This window comes from Leptodactylus fuscus, chromosome 4 (assembly GCF_031893055.1).
Source record: "Leptodactylus fuscus isolate aLepFus1 chromosome 4, aLepFus1.hap2, whole genome shotgun sequence".
Lineage (NCBI taxonomy): Eukaryota > Metazoa > Chordata > Amphibia > Anura > Leptodactylidae > Leptodactylus > Leptodactylus fuscus.
This window is the reverse complement of record NC_134268.1, coordinates 88281309-88305115: the sequence shown is the minus strand read 5'-3', so window position 1 is coordinate 88305115 and position 23807 is coordinate 88281309. Positions and strand designations below refer to the sequence as shown.

The 23807-nt window shown below is 39.5% G+C and overlaps 1 protein-coding gene across 1 annotated transcript; it reads left to right on the top strand.

Moving 5' to 3' along the window:
- The first annotated feature begins 528 nt into the window (after nt 1–528).
- On the top strand, nt 529–22282 carry ECI2 (enoyl-CoA delta isomerase 2). The gene is made up of 10 exons (XM_075272179.1): nt 529–629; nt 1848–2007; nt 2845–2943; nt 6841–7023; nt 8298–8367; nt 9659–9761; nt 13855–13975; nt 14553–14642; nt 20805–20948; nt 22076–22282. The coding sequence occupies exons 1-10, from the start codon at nt 568–570 to the stop codon at nt 22229–22231; spliced, it is 1188 nt and encodes a 395-aa protein (XP_075128280.1). The 5' UTR covers nt 529–567; the 3' UTR covers nt 22232–22282.
- Nucleotides 22283–23807: the final 1525 nt, after the last annotated feature.

Here is a 23807-nt window from a genome sequence, read left to right as displayed (position 1 = left end):
TGAGGGCACAAAGGAAAATGGGTGAGAATGAGCAGAGCCAACATAGAAGTGGGTAGAGCCACATATTTTGGCCCTCTTTCTGTCCTTTGAAAGTTGGGAGGTAAGGCTTTAATATACAACTTCATTGGAGTACTAGGTCACTTGTTTTTGGCTTACCTTACACGTCACATAACATTCTACAAACTACTACTTTTTAGACACAACTATACTTTTAGCCCAAACAACTCCTTTGTTAAGCCTCTGAGCTATAACCCAAGGCTTGCTGCTGCTGATATTTATAAAAGTACATTTGATTTAACCAAAAAGTCCAATACAAGGCAAAAAAAAAATGTAATGCTAAAAATGATTTATTTTTTCTTCAAAATAATAGCTTTCCCACTTGCTGTAAGTGTTCAGACCCACATTAATGTACCAGTAATACCTCTCTATTACCAGCAGAGGGCGCTGCTACACCATTATGTGAAATCCGGTAGTGTGGCTAATCGGAGCGGGCCTTACATGTCGGGAGGAAGAGGAGGGCTTGTACTTTGTCACTAGCGCTGTACACTGACGGTCACTCGGTGCCCCATGGCTGCCTCCTTACTCCTGGCACAGAACGCCTTGCGGCTCCCGTTCCATAGAGCAGTCAGGTGAGCGCAGACCTCACGTAGCGGTACCGCTCCCGTTATACATGTGACTGCTGTCTGAACGGAGCCATACTGCGAGTGACCCTTAAGGTCGCTTCTCCAGGAAGATGGAAGTCGTGTGGACCGCAGATTAGCCTGACCTCACCTTGACGTCTGTGTCTTCCCTTCCCTGTTTCTCATATGACTGTGCTTCTTCCTTTGTCTACATTTCCACATCTTCTCTCTATATTGTATTACTATTTATTCTCCAGTTGTATACTCCTTCATTGTATGTAATACAGGCTGCAGAACTAAGTCATGCTGAAAAATTGGTATATGAAAGCATATTGACCCAAATAACAGCCATGTGTGCTGGGAACGTTCCTGCTGCGTACAAGACAGACATTGGCGCAGATTGGGCACTGGATGGACCCCACTGAAATGAATCTAGTGGTGTGAACGGTGGGGGTCCCAGGAGTGGGGCAACTTGCTGTGATCAGACCGCCCCTTTAAGAGCGGCTTTTTGTGTACCAGTTGTTCCCTCTGCTGGCATGAATTGTGCCACAGTTAAGAGGCTCCAGACTTCTAATTCTCAGGAGGTTCTGTTCATATCAAGCGAAATATATTTGCTTTAATATACCCCAGCCAGGGACTTCTACCAGTTTATAATAAAGGGAGGGTATTGTGGAAAGTGCCAACAAGTTGCAATCTTTTTGCACAAAAATGAGACTTTTTTTTTAATGCATTATATACTGGAAAATTGACATGATTGACAAGGCATGATAAATTTGCCCCAGTGTGAGACAAGCCTTATATATGCATTCCATATTCTTGTACACAGATTATCACCACTTTCTGCCCCTCTCAAGGATGCGCTTCATTTATCAGAATGCTTTTGAAGGGTGAGAAGAAACCCAAGGAGAACATACAAACTCCATGTAGTTATTGCCCTTGGTCAAATTCAAACTAAGAATTCTGCAAGACTACAGTGTTAACCATTAAACCACCATGCTGTCTTATTGTCTTATCTCTTGGCTATTATGGCTTGTGACTGGGGCATATCCTTAGCATGTTCAGTTGTCACTAAGTGTTTGCTCTCATGGATACTCATGTATATTCTGAACTAAGGCTGGGCAATTAATAGGAAAATAATGAAAATTAAATGTCAGATGCAAGCAGTACTTAGCATAGCAATGCTTTACCTGGCGGTAACACGGTGTCTTGTTGGTGTCTCTGAACTAGAACCAGGTGGTGCGGTGTTCCTGCACTCAGTATATACACAACAGCAGGTCGTATGCAAGCCAGTCAGCAAGACTTTGAAAAAGCGCAGAATGACTTGAAGACCCTGAAAAAGGATCCTGGCAATGAAGTAAAATTGAAATTATATGCACTCTTTAAACAGGTAAATCTCTACACTTTATACAAGGTTGTAGCTTTAGTAAGGCTACTCTCACATTGTGGTTTGCACTGCCTGCTTGCTGTGCTTCTCAGTGTATCACATGGATCCATAGGCCCCGGTTCACCTGAGGACTCTCCTTTTAGTCTTTGTCAAAATGGTGTATGTATAACTTTATGGTATACTTTCTTTTTTTATGTTGGAAGCCTATGGGCCAAAGATGCCACTGTATACCCATCAGAAGTATATTCCTCGAAATCTTTGTGTTAAAGAAACAATGGGAGGCAGAATCAGTATGAAACTGCTGCTGATTTTGAAGTGGAACCTCAAAATCAACACCAGATTCTGGCTGGTAGATATACTCTAAGCATTTAGAACATTTCTAGTTGTTTTCCAGCAGTTTTTAACTGTGCTGTGCAGTATAGATTTGTATAAAGCTGGTGAGATCGAAACTTTACTGTAATCTGGCCATGATGTCTGTGTGTCTCTGCATCTCACTCATTCCCTTTCCTCTTCCTCGTTTCCATCCCAATCCACTCTCTATAGACCACTCTATATGGCAGCATGTCTTCGGTGAAAGCAGATCTGAGTAGAGAAAAGAGTAGTTTAGCAGGCAGGGGAATAGCTGGTAAGAGGGCAAGAATGTCTACCGTCAACAAAAAGTTGGCTTTGTGTTTAGAAGATGGGCCCCTTGAAATGCTAAATCTGAAATAAGCAGATATTAATGCTGTGTCTGATATTTTACATGCCTCAAAAGCTCTCGCATTTCTACGGTAGAGATTTTTAATTTTACACCTCTGGTTTACTCTCTTAAGTACAATATTTTTCCTTTTTTTTTCAAAGGCAACACAAGGCTCTTGCAATACTCCTAAACCTGGCATGCTGGATTTTGTAAATAAAGCAAAGTGGGATGCATGGAAGTCACTTGGAAGCTTATCAACGGTAAGAATCTATATATCTCTATGATGTCCTACTGCCTCCATATAACATAGCCTTAAGTGCTCCAATGTCTTAATGTGACATACAGACTTGATTCGTCCTGCAACTCATTTAGTACATTTCGTTTAACAAGTGTTTTTGTCATGTTCTTTGAATACTATGGACTATGGTACGCATGCCAGATGGAGCACTCAGAGCCCCAGCCAGGCCCCTCGATTGCTCGCTCACAGGGATTCCAGGACAATTGTACCAGATCCCCAGTGAGCATCGCTTCTTTCAGGTGTATTTGCAAATGCATATACACCTGAAAACTGTCAGTGTAGGTCGTGGGTCCGCAGCTTACTCTGACAGAAGATTGTGGCCTCTGCCCCGATGCAGGCACAATGATGGAAAAAGGAGGTGGTCTGGCTGCTGTTTGTGGGATTGTAGGTAAGTACAAGAGCATATTATACTGTGTGGGGGGCCTTCACTATTTATATCACACAGTATCTGTTTTATACCGTAGCAGCTGTGATATTAGTACAGGCTGTAATAACATTGCACTGTCACTATAAAACAGATCCTGTGCAATGTAAGTAGTCAACATTAATTGTCCCAAGTACCAAAAGCAGTGACCTTTACCTTTCAGTACAAAGTTGCCTGCATCATTGAAAGATCTGTAAAGTCCCATTTACACGACCGTGTTTTGTGTAGTATTAATATTATATAATAATGTAGATATAATATCAGAGTATTAATATTAAATTTCCTTGTTGGCGCTTTGCAATAAATTAGTGGGATTTGGGTTGCAGTTTGGGCACTCTGTCTCTAAGGGTAAGTTCACACGGGGTATTTTGGTCAGGATTTTGAGGCTGTATCTGCCTCAAAATCCTGACCAAAAAGACTGCTCTCATTGAAATCAATGGGAGCTGTTCAGTTCTTTTTTCCAGGAGCCGTTTTTTTCTGTTTGAGCCGTTTGAAGACACTCCCGACCAGGCCCATTCATTTGGGCCTAATCCGGAGCAGAGTGCAAAACTGGATGCCGGTGCACTGCACCAGCATCCAGTCGCAGCTACCCGAATTTTGGTCCAAAACCTGAGGCGGCCTCCGCCTCAGGTTCCGGACCAAAAAACCCTGTGTGAACTTACCTTAAAAGTTTCACTATCATTGCCCTAATATACCTCTGAGACCTAAATGCTGAAGTTCTGAAAAGCTGAAAACAATTGTTTCTAGGAAATCCTGGGATAATTCTGTCTGTAACTTGAAAGTCTACATCAAATGCAATTTCTTGAGGCCATTGTTTAATTAATAAAATACCTGAATATGTATTATGAGAACCATTTCATGGGTGAGAACTGAGTTTTAATAAGCTTAAGTATTGTTGAAGATCAAGTCCAAAGATTTCTAACATAATGCTTAAATTGTATCATTATCTTTATTAAATGTGTGATGTAACCTTTTAGTTTTCCCTGTGTGGTAATCTTTTGTAAAGTTTTTAATAATGTGTTTCTGTAAATTGGGCAATATTTTATATAATGTCTGCTATTGACATAAGTCTTTTCAACTTACCGGTACTTTGATTTACTAATCTCAACAGTTTGCTTATAACCCTGAGTTGTAACAGAGAATTTTCCATAAAATGGACAAAAAATTCCTTCCTGACCACTGGTGAGAGTCGCACAGACCTCGTCATAAACATTCTGTATCTGTCACCTCTCCTTATATGTCTGTTTTAGAGAATAATTATATTCCTCATGATATAGCAATTCGGGATCAGCGTTTCTCATACCTATATTCTGTGGCATTCTTGTGTTATTCCTACCATCATTTTTTTCATGCATTTCTAGGAGGATTAACCGATTAAGGACATAGGGTAGATTGTAGTACCGAGTAAATACTCAGCGACTTTATTCATATTTTCCTTCCCCGCCTTCCAAAATACATAATAATAACTTTTTTTTATTTTGCTGTGGACATAGCTATGTCAGGGCTTATTCTTTAAGTGATTAGTTGAACTTTCATTTGGGACAATTTCGGGCTACATATAATGTTTTTGAGTCCATGTGAAAAAGCCACAATTCTATCCTTTTTTGCATTTTGTTTTTATTGCCAAGTGAACGCTGTAAAAAATGACGTGGAGACTTTGTCTGGCGGGTCATTACAATTATAGCGATATCACATTTAGGGTGCATTCACACTGAGTAAACGCTAGCTTATTTTGTAGAGTAAAATTACACTTGTAAATTTTGCTATCCCATTGACTTCAATGATATTTTTTTACAAGTGTAAAAATACGCCTGTAAAAAATACGCCTGTAAAAAATACGCCTGTATAAATACGCCTGTAAAATGTCATTGAAGTCAATGGGATAGCAAAATTTACAAGTGTAATTTTACTCTACAAAATAAGCTAGCGTTTACTCAGTGTGAATGCACCCTTACATTGGTTTGGTCTTGTTTTACCACTTTTCCAAATTTCACTTTTGGGAAATGAATGAGTTTCCTGAGGTCACCGTATTCTGACACCTATAACTTTTTTTGTTCTGTTTTGTTGATAGAGATATGTAAGGGCTCGTTCACACGGCGGAAAAGTTTTCTACCGTGTGGTTTTTTTTGGTGTGGCATCCCGCTCCTGATTAGATCCAAATGAATGGGTAGCGCGATATTGCCCCTGAGCTCTCTGGATGCCTTGTTGCTATTGATCACAGCATCCAAGGGGCTAATTAGTCGGAGTATCTTCTGACTCTGGTGGCTAATTACGGGCCCCAGCTGTCTAACACAGCTGAGTACCGGAAGTAACGCTGCTGTACCCACAGCATTACAACACCATACTATTACGGCACTGAGTGTTAATTAGAAATGTAATAGTAACATAGATGACTAGAGATGAGCGAATACTATTCAAAACTGTAGTTTCGATTAGCACGCTCCCATAGGAATGACAGGACGCAGCCGGGGCCGGCGTCCTGCCACTTAGCCCCCTGCGTGCTGGCCGCTCTCTTTCATTCCTATGGGAGCGTGCTATTCGAAACTACCGTTTCGAATAGTACTCTCATCTCTATACATGACACAACGAATGGGAACCACCTAAAAATATACAACGAGGGTACAGCTATATTAATGCCCTTATTCCCTCACACCTTGTCTAGTTGCTTGTTATCAACTATCACTACTTGTCTCATAAAAAAATATTTGACTTCTGCCTTATAAAATCTTTCCTCTTTTAAACTTACTTACTATAAAATTCTTCCATTGATCCAACTGCCGACCTGACTTTTATTCTCTGCTTCATCGTCAAACCCTTGGAATACTTGGCCTACTCTTGCCTAAGCCACTTTCTGTGTGATAACTCTCTTCCTAACCTGTTACCGTAGACTCCTGGCTGTTATGGAAACTAATAGCTGTCCCCTGATGCGCTGAGGGGTTGACTGTCGGTGGCACCTCCAGTGCTTTTTTTTTTTTTTTTTTGAGACCACTTGCTGGAAGTCCATTTTAAGGCCCTTTCACATGATGGAGCCACTGATTTTTCAGCAGATCCTACCTTGGATCTGCCTCTTAGTCTTTTCAATGAAAGGCAGAGGTTGCAGCAAGACACTGAAAAAAAAAGTGTCCTTCTCAATTTTGCTGTGGATTCTGTGGCTGAAGACTCCCCACTGATTAGGCTGATTCATCTGGGCTTAATCGGGGCAGAAAATAGCAACAGAATGCCAATACTTTGCTTCAGTGCTTCACCCATTGGGTGGAAAATGTAGAGGAATCCTAGATGGAGGTCCACCTCAAATTCCTCTTCATTTTCCTCTGTGTGAACATACCCTAAGGTTGTCTAAAACTAAAGGTTACTCTGTCATGATCTATTCCTGCATGCGATACAAAGTTGCTAAACGTGATGGTTTTTGTTGTTGTTTTTGACGTTTCTTTTCAGGATGAAGCCAGAAATTCTTACGTAGATCTGGTTAGTAGTTTGGTCTCTTCTGAAGTCCCCGCAAAAGATGCATCATCCTCGGGCAGTGGTCAGAACTATGATACATTACAAGTTGTTAGTGAAGACAATATAACGAAGATATTTCTGAACAGACCAGACAAGAAAAATGCCATCACGTTGCAGGTAAAAAAGATGAGACTCTGTCACGAGGTTTCATACACATGTTGGTGCATATTAGGGTATATTAACCGAAAACGCGGTAACACTGTTATTTCTCTGGAGGTTGGGTCTATATGTTATGCATATAAAATTTTTTTGAAATTTTAGTTACGCTTTGAGAGATAACTCTAGAAATCTATTGCCAATTACATGCAATCACTAACATAAAATAACTCTAAATAATCTAAATACATTAAAGGGGTTTATAGGATAAAAATCTAGGTTATTTTTTATCAGATCAGTGGGGTTCCAACTCTTCCTGCTCTACTGTGTGTGTATCAGCAGCAGAGAAGAGGTAATCAGTTCTGGTAGTTCAAGTTAGACCTCCCTTTGGTCTGATATTAATAACTTTTCCTTAGGATAGGTCCTAAGTATTTTTATCCTGAAACCTACAGAGCAGAATCTGTTTCTGATTTTGAAGTGGTTTACGCTGTGATCAGAGCAGTATACTGGAAAAATTATTGTCCAGTTCTATCTTGTCCCGCATTCCGCATCTAATTCAGCTTTTGAGTCCCCTGAGTTAGACTCTTCATAGAGAAGGCCCAATAATCTGGAGGACTGGACTAGGATATTGATGGCCTATCTTTAGGAAAGATTTGAAATATTATATTGGTCCTCAATATCAGAGGCCACCGTGTTTAGATGAGCTCTGCATCCTATTCTCTGCATGCTAAGCACAGCAGCATACACTGTATATGTGCTGCCCTTGATACTGTACTTCAGTCCCATTCATATCCAGTGACTGATCTGTAAGGAGAAAACTGTGTTTGCTTGACTGCTGTGGCCTATTCATATATCTGCTCAGCATGGTTGTGAGGTGTCTGATCTCCACCGATCTCTGTAGAAAACACCAGAAAATACCTTTTTTTAGGGGTTCTCCAAAAAAGGCTTTCAGTTTGTACGTTTCCCGGTTTCTATTGTGGACTCCAAATCTGGGTCAGGAATAGCACCTGGCCCCTGAGTTGCTCCGCCTCTTCCCTTCTGACATTTGTTCACAGGTAGTTATCTGCATTTTGAGGTCTGGTTTAATGCATCATTATAATGATAAAGCCAGCCTGCATAGAACAGGTAACTAGAAGAGGGAGGAGAGGTAGTGACTGGGGGTCAGAACCAACTCTGAAACCCATAATTCATCTTCAATAAAACCTGGGGGAACTAAATACTGTAATATCCCTTTAATCTTTCTTAAACACTTGTTGTTGACATTCTATTTTTTTTTTTTACTTAAATTCTTTCAGATGTACAAGGAAATTGGTCTGGCTTTAGATGAAGCTGCTAAAGATGACTCTGTTATTACTGTATTGACTGGTATGTATTTTTAATTTGTTCATGTATTTTTCAATGTTAATAACTGTTAGGGAGCGTTCACACTACCGTTGGTGTCCGACAGCTAGTGTCTGCTGCTAATGTCCGTTGCAAAATCTTGTGTGGACATTAGCATCGGACACTAGCTGTGTCCGTGACGTTTTGCATTGATTTAAATGGACATCGGGTGCGCTCTTTTACTGTCCGTTCCCAAAGATGTCCAACTTTTCAAGCGGACAGCAAAACCCGACATGTACTTATTTTGCAGTAGTTTTATACTCTAGCTACCCTTCCCTCAAATATGTGTACTAGGGATGAGCGAACACTGTTCGGAATAGCCGTTCTGAACAGCACACTCCCATAGAAATGAATGGAAGCGGCCGGCACGCGGGGGGTTAAGCGGCCGGCCGCCGGCAAAGTCTGCGTGCCAGGTGCTTCCATTCATTTCTATGGGAGCGTGCTGGTCGGATCAGCTGATGTTCGCTCATCTCTAATGTGTACATGACCTAAATCTCATTAACCTAAAGGGGTTGTCAATGATAATTTTATTTTTTTTATTTTTTTTATATATATACTAGGCCAGGGAAGGTGGAAAAAAACAAACAAACATACTTACGTTTTCCTGGTGTTTTGGTGTCTTCCAATGGGTCCAGTCCTGCTGCTGTGGTGTTTCCTCTGGCGGAAGTCCCTGTCACACGTGTACTACCTGTGACATCTGGGGTGCCTTTCCTTAGGCCGCTGATTGACCCTGGATGTCACAATGCAGAAGGGACTTGCAAGCAAAACACCAGAGCAGCAGGACTTGACCCATTGGAAGGCACCAATGTTTGTTTTTTTCATGTGTTTGGTTATTTTTTTCACCTTCCTCAGCCTAATCCTGGACAACCTCTTTAATGTCCCATTAAGACAATACCTTTCTTTCTGCTCTCTTAACGTATAAGGATGTCCTATTCTCCCTTTTCAAAATCATATTTCTTGAGATGTGATTGCAAGAATAGCACAGCATGCGGCTGTATTTTTACTGTGAAAATCACAATAGAATCTTGACAGACCAAGAGGGATCTTTTTGTTCGCCTTTGGAAATGTTCATATAAGAGATCCCACACAACATTACAGCTTACATTATGTGAATATGTGAACAAAGCCTAAGTGAGAGCAGAATCTGCAGGCTTCTGCTCTGGCAGACTCAGTCGAACTATGTGTATATGTATTACATGATAATCCATTCATTTGACAAATTAATTAGACAACCATTCTAAAAAAAAAAATATTATTTTTTAAACATAATTTATAGGGCATGGTGATTACTTTTGCAGCGGCAATGACTTGAATAATTTTACCAATATTCCACCTGAAGGCAAAGAGAAGATGGCTAACGATTCTGCAGTCATTTTGGAGTAAGTTTTAAAATATGCAAATACAGAAGCTTGTACAAATGTTTTCCTTCCAGTCGTCTTTTATTTATTAAAGATTTAAAATCTTAAAATGTATATAAAGAAATGTATACTTCAAGTATACATAACATGTCACCAGCTGAAAACCCTTGTGTAGTTTATTATGCATTCAGAGGTGTTTCATTATTTAGTCAAATGATAAAATTATATAGTCCTCCTATAAAATGACTGAGTTGGTGAAATGTTAGTCACCACAAAATGACTTAGTGTTAAATCACATTTTTGTATTAAACCTTTTTTTTTACAATTTTTGGTGATGTTGTATTTAACGTTATTATATTATAATAATATAATATAATTTTATTACCTATATTAAAAAAAATCCTAAAAATTTAGCAATTCCAATTCTTTGTGATTTTCTGTCTTGGAATTGAGCCTTCTGTAGGGAGACTTCTAAAAATGCCCTTTGACCTGTTCAGAAGAAGAGTAACTAAGCTGTGAAATCACCTATTGTGACTAATGGATTTGCAACTTATATACATAGTAGCTGCAAAGAAATCTCCTACAGAAAATAGGAAGTCTCAGCCTTTTCCTTGGTTTAGTGGCCAGATTTAGAACTGCAAAATATTTAGGATTTTTTTGATAACATAGACATAAACTTAGAAAAAATATGTATATCTGTCTCCCATGATGTTAATATAGGGAGACAGTGCCTCAGTCATGCAGCCCATTAGGGGGCGCTCCTCTGTCAAGTCAGTCTTCTCTACGCCAGGCTGAAGAGATCCAAACAGATCGAAACAGCTGTCCTCAGCTGAAAGACTGACTAGGTAAAATCCCACATCATTGCAGCAAAGGCCTCTGGGAAGGTCGGGCATGCTGTTAAAGAGAGTGCCCCCTAGTGGGCTGCATGACTGAGGCACGGTCTCCCTATATTAACATTATGGGAGACAGCTATGCATATTCTTCCCATGATCCCTCACAGTGAAGCACAAATGGCTTAATAAGTCTCCACACACCTATATGGTTGTCTCTACCTAAGGAGTGACAATATTCCCTAAAACATAAACTTATAAATGTAAATTCTTTAAATATATATTAAACATAAAATTTGATTTAAAGGGGTATTTCCATAACTCTTGTTCTGCTGCCTGCAGGGCTCTGTGCTCTCTTCACTTCCTGGATTTCTCGGCAAATTGGTGGGCAGGGTTTCACTTGCTCTGCTATCTGCTATGTTTGCAGTCAGTAATAAGGGATTGGTTGTAAATGCATTACTACAGTATAAAGCTGATGTGGAAACTGATGTAGCAGAGCTGGATTTGAGTCAGCTTGCATTACATACAGAGGCAGTGACTCCTTATCTCAGCCCTGATCAGCCAAATTCAATTAAACCAGCTGATAAATGCAAAAGCTGAAGATAGACAGCACAGTAATCCCAGAGCTCTCACCTCCCACTCCCCTATCTGAGGAGCTCCGTTGCTTGTCAGCCCCCCCCCCTCCCTGAGAGCAGGCAGCTAGTCACTTGGGAAATGAGCAGATAAGCCCAGTGGCCATAGAAACGCAGTGTCAACAATGAAGTAAATAAATTAAGATAGCGGCCAAACAAAGCAGTTTTGATAAAGCAATGTATTTAGGAAAAGTCTGAAATCCACATAAACTAGCAGTATAGATAGGATGCTTTTCATGGGACAACACCTTTAACCCCTTCCCGACATCCGCCGTAATAGTACGACGCTGCCGGGAAGGAACCGCCGTACTAGTATGGCGGCTGCATGGTGCGCACACAGAAACTGCCCAGTAACACCCGCACAATACCCTGTAACACCCGTGGTCGCAACCGGGTCCGATCAGGGGTGTTAACCCCTGAGATGCCGGTGGTCAAACATGACCGCCGGCATCTCCGGGGTTTCAGTATACTATGGTTCCGATCGGCACCCCCGCGGCGGTCTCGGGGGGGTGCCGATGTTCGTAGGGGGCAGCCCGGGGTCTGATCAGTGACCCCGGGTCTGCCCCATCACTTTCCCCCTCCATGTACCTGGTTGATCCTGCCCAAAAGGAAGCTAGCAGCCCTGTGCGTCTACACAGGCTGACAGCTTCCTCTACACTGCAATACACGTGTAACACGTGTATTGCAGCGTATATCTAGTGAAGCAGTGATCAGCAGATCACTGCTTCAATCCCCCATGGGGACAGAAAAAAAAAAAAGTGAAAAAAGTAAAAATAAAAAAGTTTAAATAAGTTTAAAATAAATTAGAAATAAAGCTCCCAAAATCCCTTTTTTCCCATATAAAATGTTTTATGTAAAATAAAGAAAAATAGAAAAAACATTACATATTTGGTATCACCGCGTCCGTAATAACCTGAAAAATAAAATTAAAACATTATTTAACCTGAACGGTGAACGTCATAAAAAAAAAAATTAGAAAACCGACCGCACAAAATAATGATTATTCACCACCTTTCCCTTACAAAATATTCAATAAAAAGTAATCAAATGGTCAGATGAAAACCACAATAAAAAATAAAGGTAACATGTTACTTATAGTGTACGCTGCACGGGAAAAAAAAATGCTAAAAAGTAATGCCAGAATTGTTTCCTTTTACACCCCACCCAGAAAGAGTTAATAAAATGTAGTCAATAAGTTACAGGCCCCAAAATGTTGGCATTGAAAAGTACATCTAATACCGCAAACACTAAGTGCTCCTATGGCCACATTGCTAGAAAATAAAAATAAAAATCTAGTTTGTACAATGTGAAGACAAAAAACCCAAAAGTCGCCAATCATTAGGACATAAGTGGCTGCGACTAGAAGGAAATGTATAAGCTGTGCGAGCGTTTTCAGGGGACACCCCATATTTAGAGCTTATGAGAGATAATACACCAGCGCTGACCCCCCAGAATGCTCCTCTTCCCCGTCCGTGTCATAGGAGCTAGTGGGAAAATAGAATGGGATTTGGTGTACCCAATTTATTCCGCACAGCTTACATATTCACTTCAGGGTTACTAATGCTCACTACATCACTTGATAAATTCTTTGAGGGGTGCAGTTTTCAAAATGGGGTCACTTTCTAGAGGTTACCACTGTTTTGACTCCTCAAGGGCTTTGTAAATGTGACATGGTTCCTGAAACTGATCACAGCCAGATCTGCCCTCTAAAAGCTCCTTGGTGCGCCTTCCCTTCTGCATCTCGCTGTGAGTCCATATATTAGTTTACACCCACAAGTGGGGTACTATGGTAGTCGGGAGAACTTGCATAACAAATTGTGGGATGCGTTTTCTCCTTTAACCCCTTGTGAATGTGCAAATTCTAGGGCTAAACAAAAATATTAGTAAAATAAAATCAAATTTGAAAATTTCACCTCCATTTTGTATTAATTCCTGTTAAGCACTTATAGGGTTAAATTACTAGGTATATGTTGTTTTGACTTATTTAAGGGGTGCAGTTTTGAAAATGGGGTGATTTATGGGGGGTTTTAATACAAGGGTCTTTCAAAACCCCTTCATAACTGGATTAGTCCCTTTAAAAAATGGGTTTTGGAAATTTCTTGAAAATTTTGAATATTGTTGTTTCACTTGTAAATCTTATATTGTCCGTAAAAAATAAAAGGGTGACTAAAGTTTGATGCCGACATAAAGCAGAGATCTGGGACATGAGATTTAGGATATAATTTTGGCGGTCTGACTGTATGCAATGCACATCATTTCAAACTTTATAAAATGCATATTTTTAAAAATTTCCACCAAATTTCCTATTTTTTCATAATTAAACACAAAACCAAAATTTACTACTAACATGAAGTACAATGTGTTATGAAAAAACAATCTCAAAATCACTTTGGTAAGTTAAAGCGTTCCAAAGTTATTGCCACATAAAGTGACACGTCAGTTTTGAAAAATCGAGCTTGGTCAGAAAGTCAAAAAGTGCCATCGGCGGGAAGGGGTTAAAAAGGTAATTTTCTCATGATTCATTCCCTTGTAAACTTTTTGTAGAAAAAAAAGTGTGGCAAAGGTTTTGAAATATTCAAAATAAAGAAACTTTTGTCCAGGAACGGTATTATTTGTAAACTCTTTTTTGTTATAATTATTTTTAATTTTTAGAGCTTTCGTCAGCAAATTTATTGATTTTCCTAAGCCTCTCATTGCTGTTGTAAATGGACCGGCAGTCGGTATCTCAGTGACCATATTAGGATTGTTTGATATTGTCTACGCCACTGACAGGGTGAGTTATATATGTTTTTATTACGGTCATGATGGGCATTTCAAAAGCATTTGAAAATTTACCTTGAAATATGCTGCTCAAAAAATGTAAGGGTATATTTAAACCACACATCAGATCTTTGTAAAGGAAATATTCAAGTTAAATCTTTAGTAACAGAAATTGTGCAGATCCTTGAGAACAAAACGAGATATTGGAGGCTGACAGAAAATAAAATCTTCAACCATTTGCGGGCTGGATTCCAAATCGCCCAAAATTAAAGTAACACATTTAAATCACAGGGTGGTCCAGTTTGTGTGAATTTCACCATGACAACTCATAATGTGTCTAAGACTCCATTCAAATAACGAAATGGAAAAAGTCGAAATCCTTTTACATACAGATCAGTGTTTTTATTAATAATAATAACAATATTATAGATACATAGATAGATATAATTTTTTTAAATGCATTCATACAATGTAATTCAAAATGCTATGGATACCTGTTGTGTGATTGTGATCCTTAATTTAGTCTTTTTAGTTTTATATTTATGTATTTTATTATGTTCTTTACTTCAAAGTGGGTTTTATTTTGGCAGGCAACTTTTCACACACCGTTTAGCCAACTAGGACAAAGCCCCGAGGGTTGTTCCTCATATACATTCCCACGTATTATGGGCCTAAGTAAGGTGAGTAGCAGTGTTAATGAGAAGAGAATAGTATAGTCAAAATAACTTGGCACAAGAAGACAGGGATTTGCCAGTGATTGTGTGTAAATCATGGTAAATTTTCATTTTAAGGTTTTCAGTTGGAACCCTGACTGTTAATGAATATGGATATTACAGTCAGATTAAAGAATGGAGGCGCCATGATCTTGGTCATAATCAGTTAATCTTTCTTATGAAATGAATCAGCTGAAGACTTTCATGCACTTCATGGTCGCAGTTGCCACATGCAGCAGATTAATATAATAGTTGAACATAATCCTGTTTGCCTTAACCCGTTCCCGCCGACGGCATTTTTTGATTTTTAATTTTTGACTCCCCCTTCCAAATCACATAACTTTTTTTTATTTTTCCGCTATCAGAGCCATATGAAGTCTTAATGTTTGCAGGACTAATTTTTCTTGATGATGCTGCCATTAACTATTCTGCATAATGTACTGGTAAGCTGGAAAAAAAAATCAGAATGGGGAGATTTGAAGAGAAAGTGTATTTGTGCGATTTTCTTACGGGCTTTGTTTTTACGGCGTTCACTGTGCAGCCAAAATGATATGTCACCTGTATTCTATATTTCTGTTCGATTCCGGGGATATCAAATTTATATGGTTTTACTTAAATTTTAACCCCTTAACAAAAATCCAAAACTGTGGCAATTTTTTTTTTTCTAAAGGTCACCATATTCTGACAACCATAACTTTTTTTTTTTTTTTTTATACTTCCGTGTACGGGGATGCATAGGCTGTCTGTTTTTGTGGTGTCAGGTATACTTTTCAGTTATACCATTTGGGGGAATGGCTATTGCTTTGATCACTTTTTATTCAAATTTTTATCAGAGGCAAAACAGTGAAAAAACGGTGGTTTGGCACTTTTGTCTTTTTTCTTCCTTACCGTACAGAAAAAATATTTTTATATCTTTGTAGAGCGGGCCTTTTTGGACACAAGCATACCTAACATGTATGTGTTTCACAGTATTTCAGTACGTTTATATGTGTTCTAGGGAAAGGGGGGTGAGTTGAATTTTTATTATTTTTTATAGTTTTTTTTCTACTTTAAAAAATAAATAAAAATTATGCATTTATTAGACCCCCTAGGGGTCTTGAACCCCAGGGAGTCTAATCACTAATGCAATGCATTACAATGCTATTTTATTGCAATGCATTGTAAAATATCAGGGCTTCTATTGCAAGCTACATAGAGTAGCCTGCAATAGAAGCCAGTAAATGATAGGCCGGGGAGCCTTCATAAGGCTCCCCACTGTCATGGCAATGGGATCCCGGACCTGGAGCTTGCAGTATATATAAATTATGTACACATTGATCTATTTTTGTAAATGTGTTTTGTTTGTGAATGTAAGAATGATTAGGAGTTTTAGGTGCAAATATATGATTTTCTAACAAACTTTTTTTTTTGAGTTACGTGAAGGTGAATATGGCTATTGATAACCCATAGCAACACATGTAATCTTCAGGTTGTTTACTTTCAAGAAATATATTGGGTTCAGGGTTTCATTTGCTTTTCATGGTGCGTAATCCATACATTTTATAGGATGATACATTTTTAACATTTCCAGCTTTAAAGCAGATTTTAGTTCCTTCCAGTTCTGGTGATTTTCTGAAGACATATACATGCGGGTGTAGGCCTTAGTGATATGAATGAACTCTGCACATGTTGATCTCTTGTTTTTAGGAGGTTTGGTGCATATAACTTTTATGTTTGGTTTCCATTTTTGAAGAACCAAAAAACAAAACCAACATATTATAATAAATATAAGTCACTCCAAAAAAGTAAAATAAATATAACTTTATTGACATAAATTACAAAATAGATATAAAAAAACAAGAGTCTACAGCAAGGCAAGATGGAAATGCCGGAACAGACACAAAAACACAGGGCAAAGTGTCCTAGGGCTGAATTACAAATATATTTAGAACCAGTGCATAAAATACATGAAATACAATGAAAGATCACATATTTTTATAATCAGTCATCAAAACCTGCACATGGATGCACGTAAATGCTTGTGCAAAGCCAAGCCATATATACTAGTATGTTATGCCTATACCATATCACTAAGTCCACAATGGAATAAACAAGTACCATATATACTCGAGTATAAGCTGAGTTTTTCAACACAGTTTTTGACCTGAAAAAGCCCCCCTCGGCTTATACTCGAGTCAAGCAAATGGCCGCTTGCACCGTATTTGTAAACTGCCATTTTCTCGTGGCCTGTGGGCATGCGCAGTCTGCTCTGCCCGAGGCTTAGAAGTTACAAGCCACTGCTGGAAAAGAGGCTGAAGATGACGCAGCTGAAGAAGATGGAGGTGGCGCTGGAGAGAGTTCTCTGGCAGCATTGGGGATGCCCCCAGTGCTGTCCGAGCGATGGGGCCCGCCCCCAGTGTTGCGAGAGAGCTAATTTGCATACCGATAAGAATCGAGATTGTAGGCGAACGGCGATGCGGAGAAGACGACGAAAGGTAGGAGAAGACTAGCCTTTCTTAAGGCTATTCCGATGTGGTACGTAGAAAAAATTGTTTCTGACTGATAGGATACCTTTAAGGTGCACAAAAAAATGGCACTAGACTATAATATAGTGAGAAAAAGTGCAAAGTAAACAGTGTCAAAAATATTATGATTAAGTCACACCTAAGATATTTAAAAATGTATTTCAAAACAAACAAACAAAAAAAAAGAATTTGAAGGAATTTATTCTTTGCTATATGTGGTTCCTGATGAACTCTTCAATCGTATGGAGCCGGGAAGACGTAAAAGGAAGATGCATCAATGATGGACAACTGAGTAAACAAGAAAACAAAAACATTTACATTCAACAACAACAAAAAACTGCTGTGATAAATAAAAACAATACAGAAAAAACTCCTGTTTAACTATAAAAAGGAGCTGAAGTTGATTGCTTTGTTTAAACCAGAGGGAGACACAGTGTTAAGAGTGGTAATCCACCTAGTCTCCCTCTGGAGGAGAACCTTTTTAATGTCACCCTGTTATGGTCAGCAGGGTTTATTAAAAAAAACTTAAATGAAAACCCCACGGAGCCCTCTGGGCCACTGACTACTAACCAACCTGGTGTGAACAAAGGCTAACAGTTCCTGTCACTGCAGCTAAATTAAATGACCAGGTGTGCTCTGTTGCAATTCACAGAGCCCTGTACAGTCAGAGCATCCGCACAAATAAACAAACTGCCTAGCCTGAACTCCAGGACTAGCCAGAGACCAAGTAAACCCTGTGTGCAGTTCCACCCAACCACCCAGGCAACTACTGCCAAGCCCACTCCCAGTCACCCTGTCTGGGAAGTATTGCTAGCTGCCCCTACAGAATTGCACCACAAACATACAAGGCAGCATGCTGCCTGACTAACAGTGGCATTGCTATCTCAGGGGTCATTTACTAGCTAGGGTCAATTCAGTTTTACAGGCTGGAACCCATACATGCACACACACACATCATTTCAGGTTTCAAATGTGACCATAGAGCGCCGGGTGTCCAGACCAGCCCCCTTATATAGGCAAGGGGCGGTCACCAGCAAATAGCCCAGCTGCCCAAACCGAGCGTCCATTTGTTGACACACATGTCGCTCAACCAGTCGACCACGCCCGGCTGTTGCAAGGCAGGTTAACCCTTGCAACCCTGGATTTTGCAGAGGAACAGACAGTGATGCCCATATCATGGCCGCAGTCTCTGCACAATCCTAACACACCCCCACGTGATCCCTGAGAAATATGTTCAATTCCACAAACTTTGAACCCTGTAGATTACAATTCTGATGTTCCTCAAAGTGACGGGGGATTGGTTGAAGTCTTTCAAGCTCAAGAGATGAAACCGCAGCTTTGATTTTGTTCACATGTTCTGAAATGCGAGTTTTAGGAACCCTTGAAGTCATGCCAATGCAAATTTTGCCACAAGGGCATGTGGCATGATTGATGACTGAAGAAGTGTTGCAAGTTATGTGTGACCGAATTGTATATCTGTTAGTACCAGATGTATCAACAAAATCTGTCATCCAGACCATATACGTACACATAGTGTAATTTTTACATGGAAAAAATCCATTTGGAGGGCCTCTAGTGACTTCAAAAGAATGCGAAGATTTCTTGGTCGTCTCCAAGTAATGCTAGGGAATTGTGTCAAATGGGGAGAGATCTCATTATTGGTAAGTGGAATAGGCCAATGTGAACGTAACACATTTTGTACTTCACGCCATCTAGAATTAAATGATGTAATATACTTCAGATTATGTGACTCATCTTGTGTATCTTTTGGTTTCTTACGACTCACCCGTAACGAATCGCGGGATGAATATTTAGCACGATGATATCCCTATTTAATTGATTTTCTGCTGTAACCTCTTGAAAACGAGCAGCCACATCTGCTGCTTGTATTTCAAAGTCCTCATCATTAGAACAAATTTGTCTAAGACGTAAAAACTGACCAACCAGTATGGCTTCTTTAACTTTGTGGTGGTGTGAGGAAGTAGCATGTAGGAGAGCATTAACGGAGGTGTTTTTTTTGTATAGACATCAGTGTGGATATAACCTGTTGGATCAGAAAAGATATTAAGATCTAAAAATTCCACTCGAATCTTACTGTATTGCCAAGTCAAATGTATATTCTTATCATTAATGTTCAAAACCTGCAAAAATAGTTCTAATTGTGACTCCGAGCCCTGCCAAATAAAAAATATGTCGTCAATGTACCTTGACCAGTGGAGTACGGCGTCGAAGCCCAAAACAAAAGGAACGATCCCCCCTCTCCCACAGCCCCAGGAAAAGATTGGTGTAAGAGGGCGCACGAGTTGCCCCCATCGTTCCCTGGAGCTGCAGGAAGAGACGGTCCTTAAACAAAAAATAATTATGAGTTAAAACAAATTGCTGAAGTTCCAAAATAAACTCAGTCAACGAATGCTCTAAATTAGTCATAAGTAAGAAGGACTTCGACACACGTACTCCATGGTCGTGGCAGATGCCGGTGTATAAGGACTCAACATCACAAGTAACAAGCCAAACATCCCTAATAAACGAAGGCAAAGTCTCCACACATTTTTGTAACTAGTAGTCCACAAATCTACTAACATTTTCACACAAACGCCCGATGCCAGACACAATTGGTCAGCCAGGTGGAATCTTGCTGTTCTTATGAATTTTGGGGAGTAGGTATAAAGTCGCAATTTTAGGATGGTCAACCATAAGTCCTAATTTTATGTCATCAAAATCAGAGGGTTAATATGTTTTTTTTAACTTTGCAATTAAGGTTTTATTTGTCCATCTGAAAATTATGAAAATTGCCCTGGCATCCAGTGGTGCAAAATATATAGAAACTCCTAGCAAAAAAATTAGTAAAAAAAATTAATGTTAATGGGTTTTTAAAACCATCTGCAGATGTGCATTTGGAGCATTTCCACTGTGGATCCACTATTTTGGCCGAAAACAAAAGTTGGACTTGCACTATGAACAGCAACAAATCCATTTATTATTATTTTTATATTTTTACTTATTTATTTTTTAAACATTGAGATCTATGTAAGGCGGACACAAACTTATTACCAACGGATAGTAATCAGCTTGTGGATGTTTTGCAATCTGGTTTTCCTTCTTCATTCTTCTATGCACATGCGCAGAGAAGTTCCCAGTGCCTTGCAGTGCTCCTTACACACTTTCCAAATATGCCTGTGTTATTCAGTATTGCAGCTGCATTACGGAGAAAATTGCTGTTTTATTCATACGCAAATTAGGTGCAAATAGCTTTTGGGGCTGTGCTTATCTTCTCCGGCCTTCACTCTGCACTGTAGATCCCCTCCTCGAACTGCCGCTGAACTCTTACTGGGCATTCTAAATTGCAAAGCCAGAGGAAGATAAGAAATGCCCCAAAAGCCCTTCGCACCTAATTTGAATATGAATAAAACAGTGATTTTCTCAGTAATGGCGCTGCAATGCCTAATAACAAAGGCATGTTTGGAAAGTGTGTAAGGAGCCCTACAAGGTACTGGGGTTATTTTTATTGCAATTTTCCTGACCAACTCCCTTTTAAACTTCAGAGCTTTACTTCCTTTATCCAGTGTTGGGTTTCACCATTCATATATGCCCTCTTTAATGCAAGTTTCCACTCTGTTTGTCACAGGCCGTAGAAGTACTTCTCTTTAACAAGTTGCTGACTGCTAATGAAGCTTGCAAGCTTGGACTTGTCACTGAAGTTTTTCCAGATAGCACTTTCCAGAAGGAGGTTTGGAGCAGATTGAAGGCGTATGGTGAATTACCCAAGAATGTAAGTGAAAGATCTATATCTAGCGATCAAAAGTTAGATAATACATGTAGAACATATATCTGTGTGCTATGGAGTGTCGTCTATGATATCACTGCATACAATTTGGAAAACAAATACTCACTGTGTGAAAGTCTGTTCTGTTTCAATGAGTTCAAGTAACAGAGTTCTATTTTTATTTTGTCTTTCACTTTCTAGTAGATTCTGGGCTATGATCTGGCACGACCTTAGAGTCAAATGCATATAGCAGCCCTGGATATCATAGTCATGCCCCTGGTTACATTATATGGGGAAGATGCTGACCTTAGATGGGGTTAAACAATTAAAGACCAGATCATTGGCCAAGGATGCTGTTTGGTAACAGCCTCGGCATCTGGATTGTGCTGCAAGATTCTTTTCAGTGGTTTCTTTAAAAAGCCAGCAAATCGCTGATGTTAAAGACTATGGCAGTCATAAAGGGTTCTAAAGGATATACTGTATATGTATCATACTACTGACTACTTATCTGTATTGAAAATACACAGAGTACATAACTGTTTTATGCACATGAACGGCCTTTAAGGTATGACTTCGACATAATACACATGTCAGATTCAAGTCCTGTGACATATCAGAAATATCAGGGGGTTATATATGTTCACATTGTTCTTTGTGTAATCTCAAATTATCACATTACACTGTAGAGGTATATAAATATACATTAGATTTGGGATGTGTGGTATTCACATGACTCTTCATATTGCTGATGTAGTGGTTTGTAGTTTAGAATCATTCTGTACATCCCATAACAGAAAATACCTTCATAGACTGGTGAGAGAGCTTTCGGCTGTCTTAGAAACAGATTGCCGACCCCCAATCTCAATACTGGGGCCAGTGATCTACCCCAAAATAGCGGGTCCCATGTGCCCTCAGGAAAATGGCGCCTTGGTCAGCCTTGACTGAGGCTTTAGGTAGGTCAATGCTGCACTGATTGCAGGCATTGCCATGGGGTTATAGCAATTCAGCTCCTGAGTGGTCACAATATTAAAATACCCAACATGTCGGGAAAGGTTCTAAATCCATACTTTATTGTACTTGGTTAATTCATTTATATAACCTAATATATTTTCGTGTCTAATATTTTCCTGTAGTCCTTGGCATACTCCAAGCAGCTGATTCGGGAGACTGAAAAGGAAAAACTACATGTCGTAAATGTTCAAGAATGTGAGCGCCTCAAAGAACGCTGGTTATCGGAGGAGTGCATGAATGCAATTATTAGTTTCTTCCAAAAGAAAGCAAAGTTATGATTTCTGCAGTGGTCTTCAGGTTCTAATAGATGTATAATTTCATAACTTTATTAATTATTTCTATCAACTAATAAAATAATTTCATTTTGGATATGTTTTTTTGGCTCAATATCTTTTATGGGTATCAGAAATCCGTATCCTGTAGCTCAGCCAATTCACTGCTTTACACACAATAAAATACAGTACAGGGAAGGGGGGGATACCATGGACTTTTGTTCATGATATCATCCCCTCCCCCTTCCCACTATCAATTAGAAAACATACTTGTCATGTAATCCTTTATATGCTGCAGCGTTTTCAATTAAATGGAAAGACGGCGCTCTCAGGTCACAACAGGATTTTATTCAATAAGACAATGATGCACCCGGTGTCCATCAGACGTGCTGCCTCCTCCACCTGACGGTAAACCCCAAACGTAGTTGTGAGCGATTGTCACAACCTCATCAGGTGAGAGGCCATTTGGTCCTTTTAAATCTTCTGGTTATTTCCACCAAAATTTATCAGACATTCTACACTATATAGTTTGCTCGGTGTCTCTTTTGTTTTTTATTTATATGCTGCAGTCGTTTTTCAAACAAAAAGGAAAAATAAACTTTTCCCTCCCTTGTTAATAAAAAAATAAAGAAAACACATCATAACCACATCTGTAATAACTCTCAAATAAAATAGGATGTTATTTATTCTACATAAGTAACATAAACCTTACAATTCAGATGCCAAAATTGATATTTTCTAATCATCTCACCTCTCAAAAACAAAAAAAGGAATAAAAACTGATCAAAAGGTCTTATGTACCCACAAAATACAAGGTCTTGTAAAACTACATTGAATATTACAAATACACGCGTGGACAAAATTGTTGGTACCCATCATTTAATGAAAGAAAAACCCACAATGGTCACAGAAATAACTTCAATCTGACAAAAGTAATAATAAATAAAAAATATTTATGAAAATGAACAAATGAAAGTCAGACATTGCTTTTCAACCCTGCTTCAACAGAATTTAAAAAAAAAAAATATATATATATAACTTATGAAACAGGCCTGGACAGAAATGATGGTTCCCCTGCAAATAATGTGACCAAAGGGACATGTTACATTTTGGTGTGTCCACTAATTAACATCACAGGTCTCTACAATCTTGTACTCAGTCAGTTACCTGTATATAGGGCTACAGATACTCGCTGTGCTGTTTGGTGACATGTATATAGGGCTACAGATACTCACTGTGCTGTTTGGTGACATGTATATAGGGCTACAGCAGGGGTGAACCTACCCCTTTTGCAGCCCGAGGTGAACTACAGAAAGCCCCCCCCGGGAGGAGGGGGCGGAGCGAAGGGGCACGGAGATGACCTGCTCTCTGCCTGAGCGTGAGGGGAGGCTGCTGGAGCAGTGCTGCTCCAGTGGCCTCCCCAAACCACCGCTGGGTGCTAAGCCAGTCCAGGACAGCTTGTCCTGGACTGGCTTAGGTAATCAAAAATGCCGCCCTCCCTGGGGTCCTGACATATGGTGACCTGTATATAGGGCTACAGATACTCGCTGTGCTGTTTGGTGACATGTATATAGGGCTACAG

Bases quoted from the DNA above. Each gene is read 5' to 3' on its own strand.
- ECI2 (XM_075272179.1), top strand. From the start codon at position 568: ATGGCTGCCTCCTTACTCCTGGCACAGAACGCCTTGCGGCTCCCGTTC. The intron at 630-1,847 runs GTGAGCGCAGAC...TCTCTGAACTAG, and splicing joins CCGTTCCATAGAGCAGTCAG to AACCAGGTGGTGCGGTGTTC. The intron at 14,643-20,804 runs GTGAGTAGCAGT...TGTTTGTCACAG, and splicing joins GTATTATGGGCCTAAGTAAG to GCCGTAGAAGTACTTCTCTT.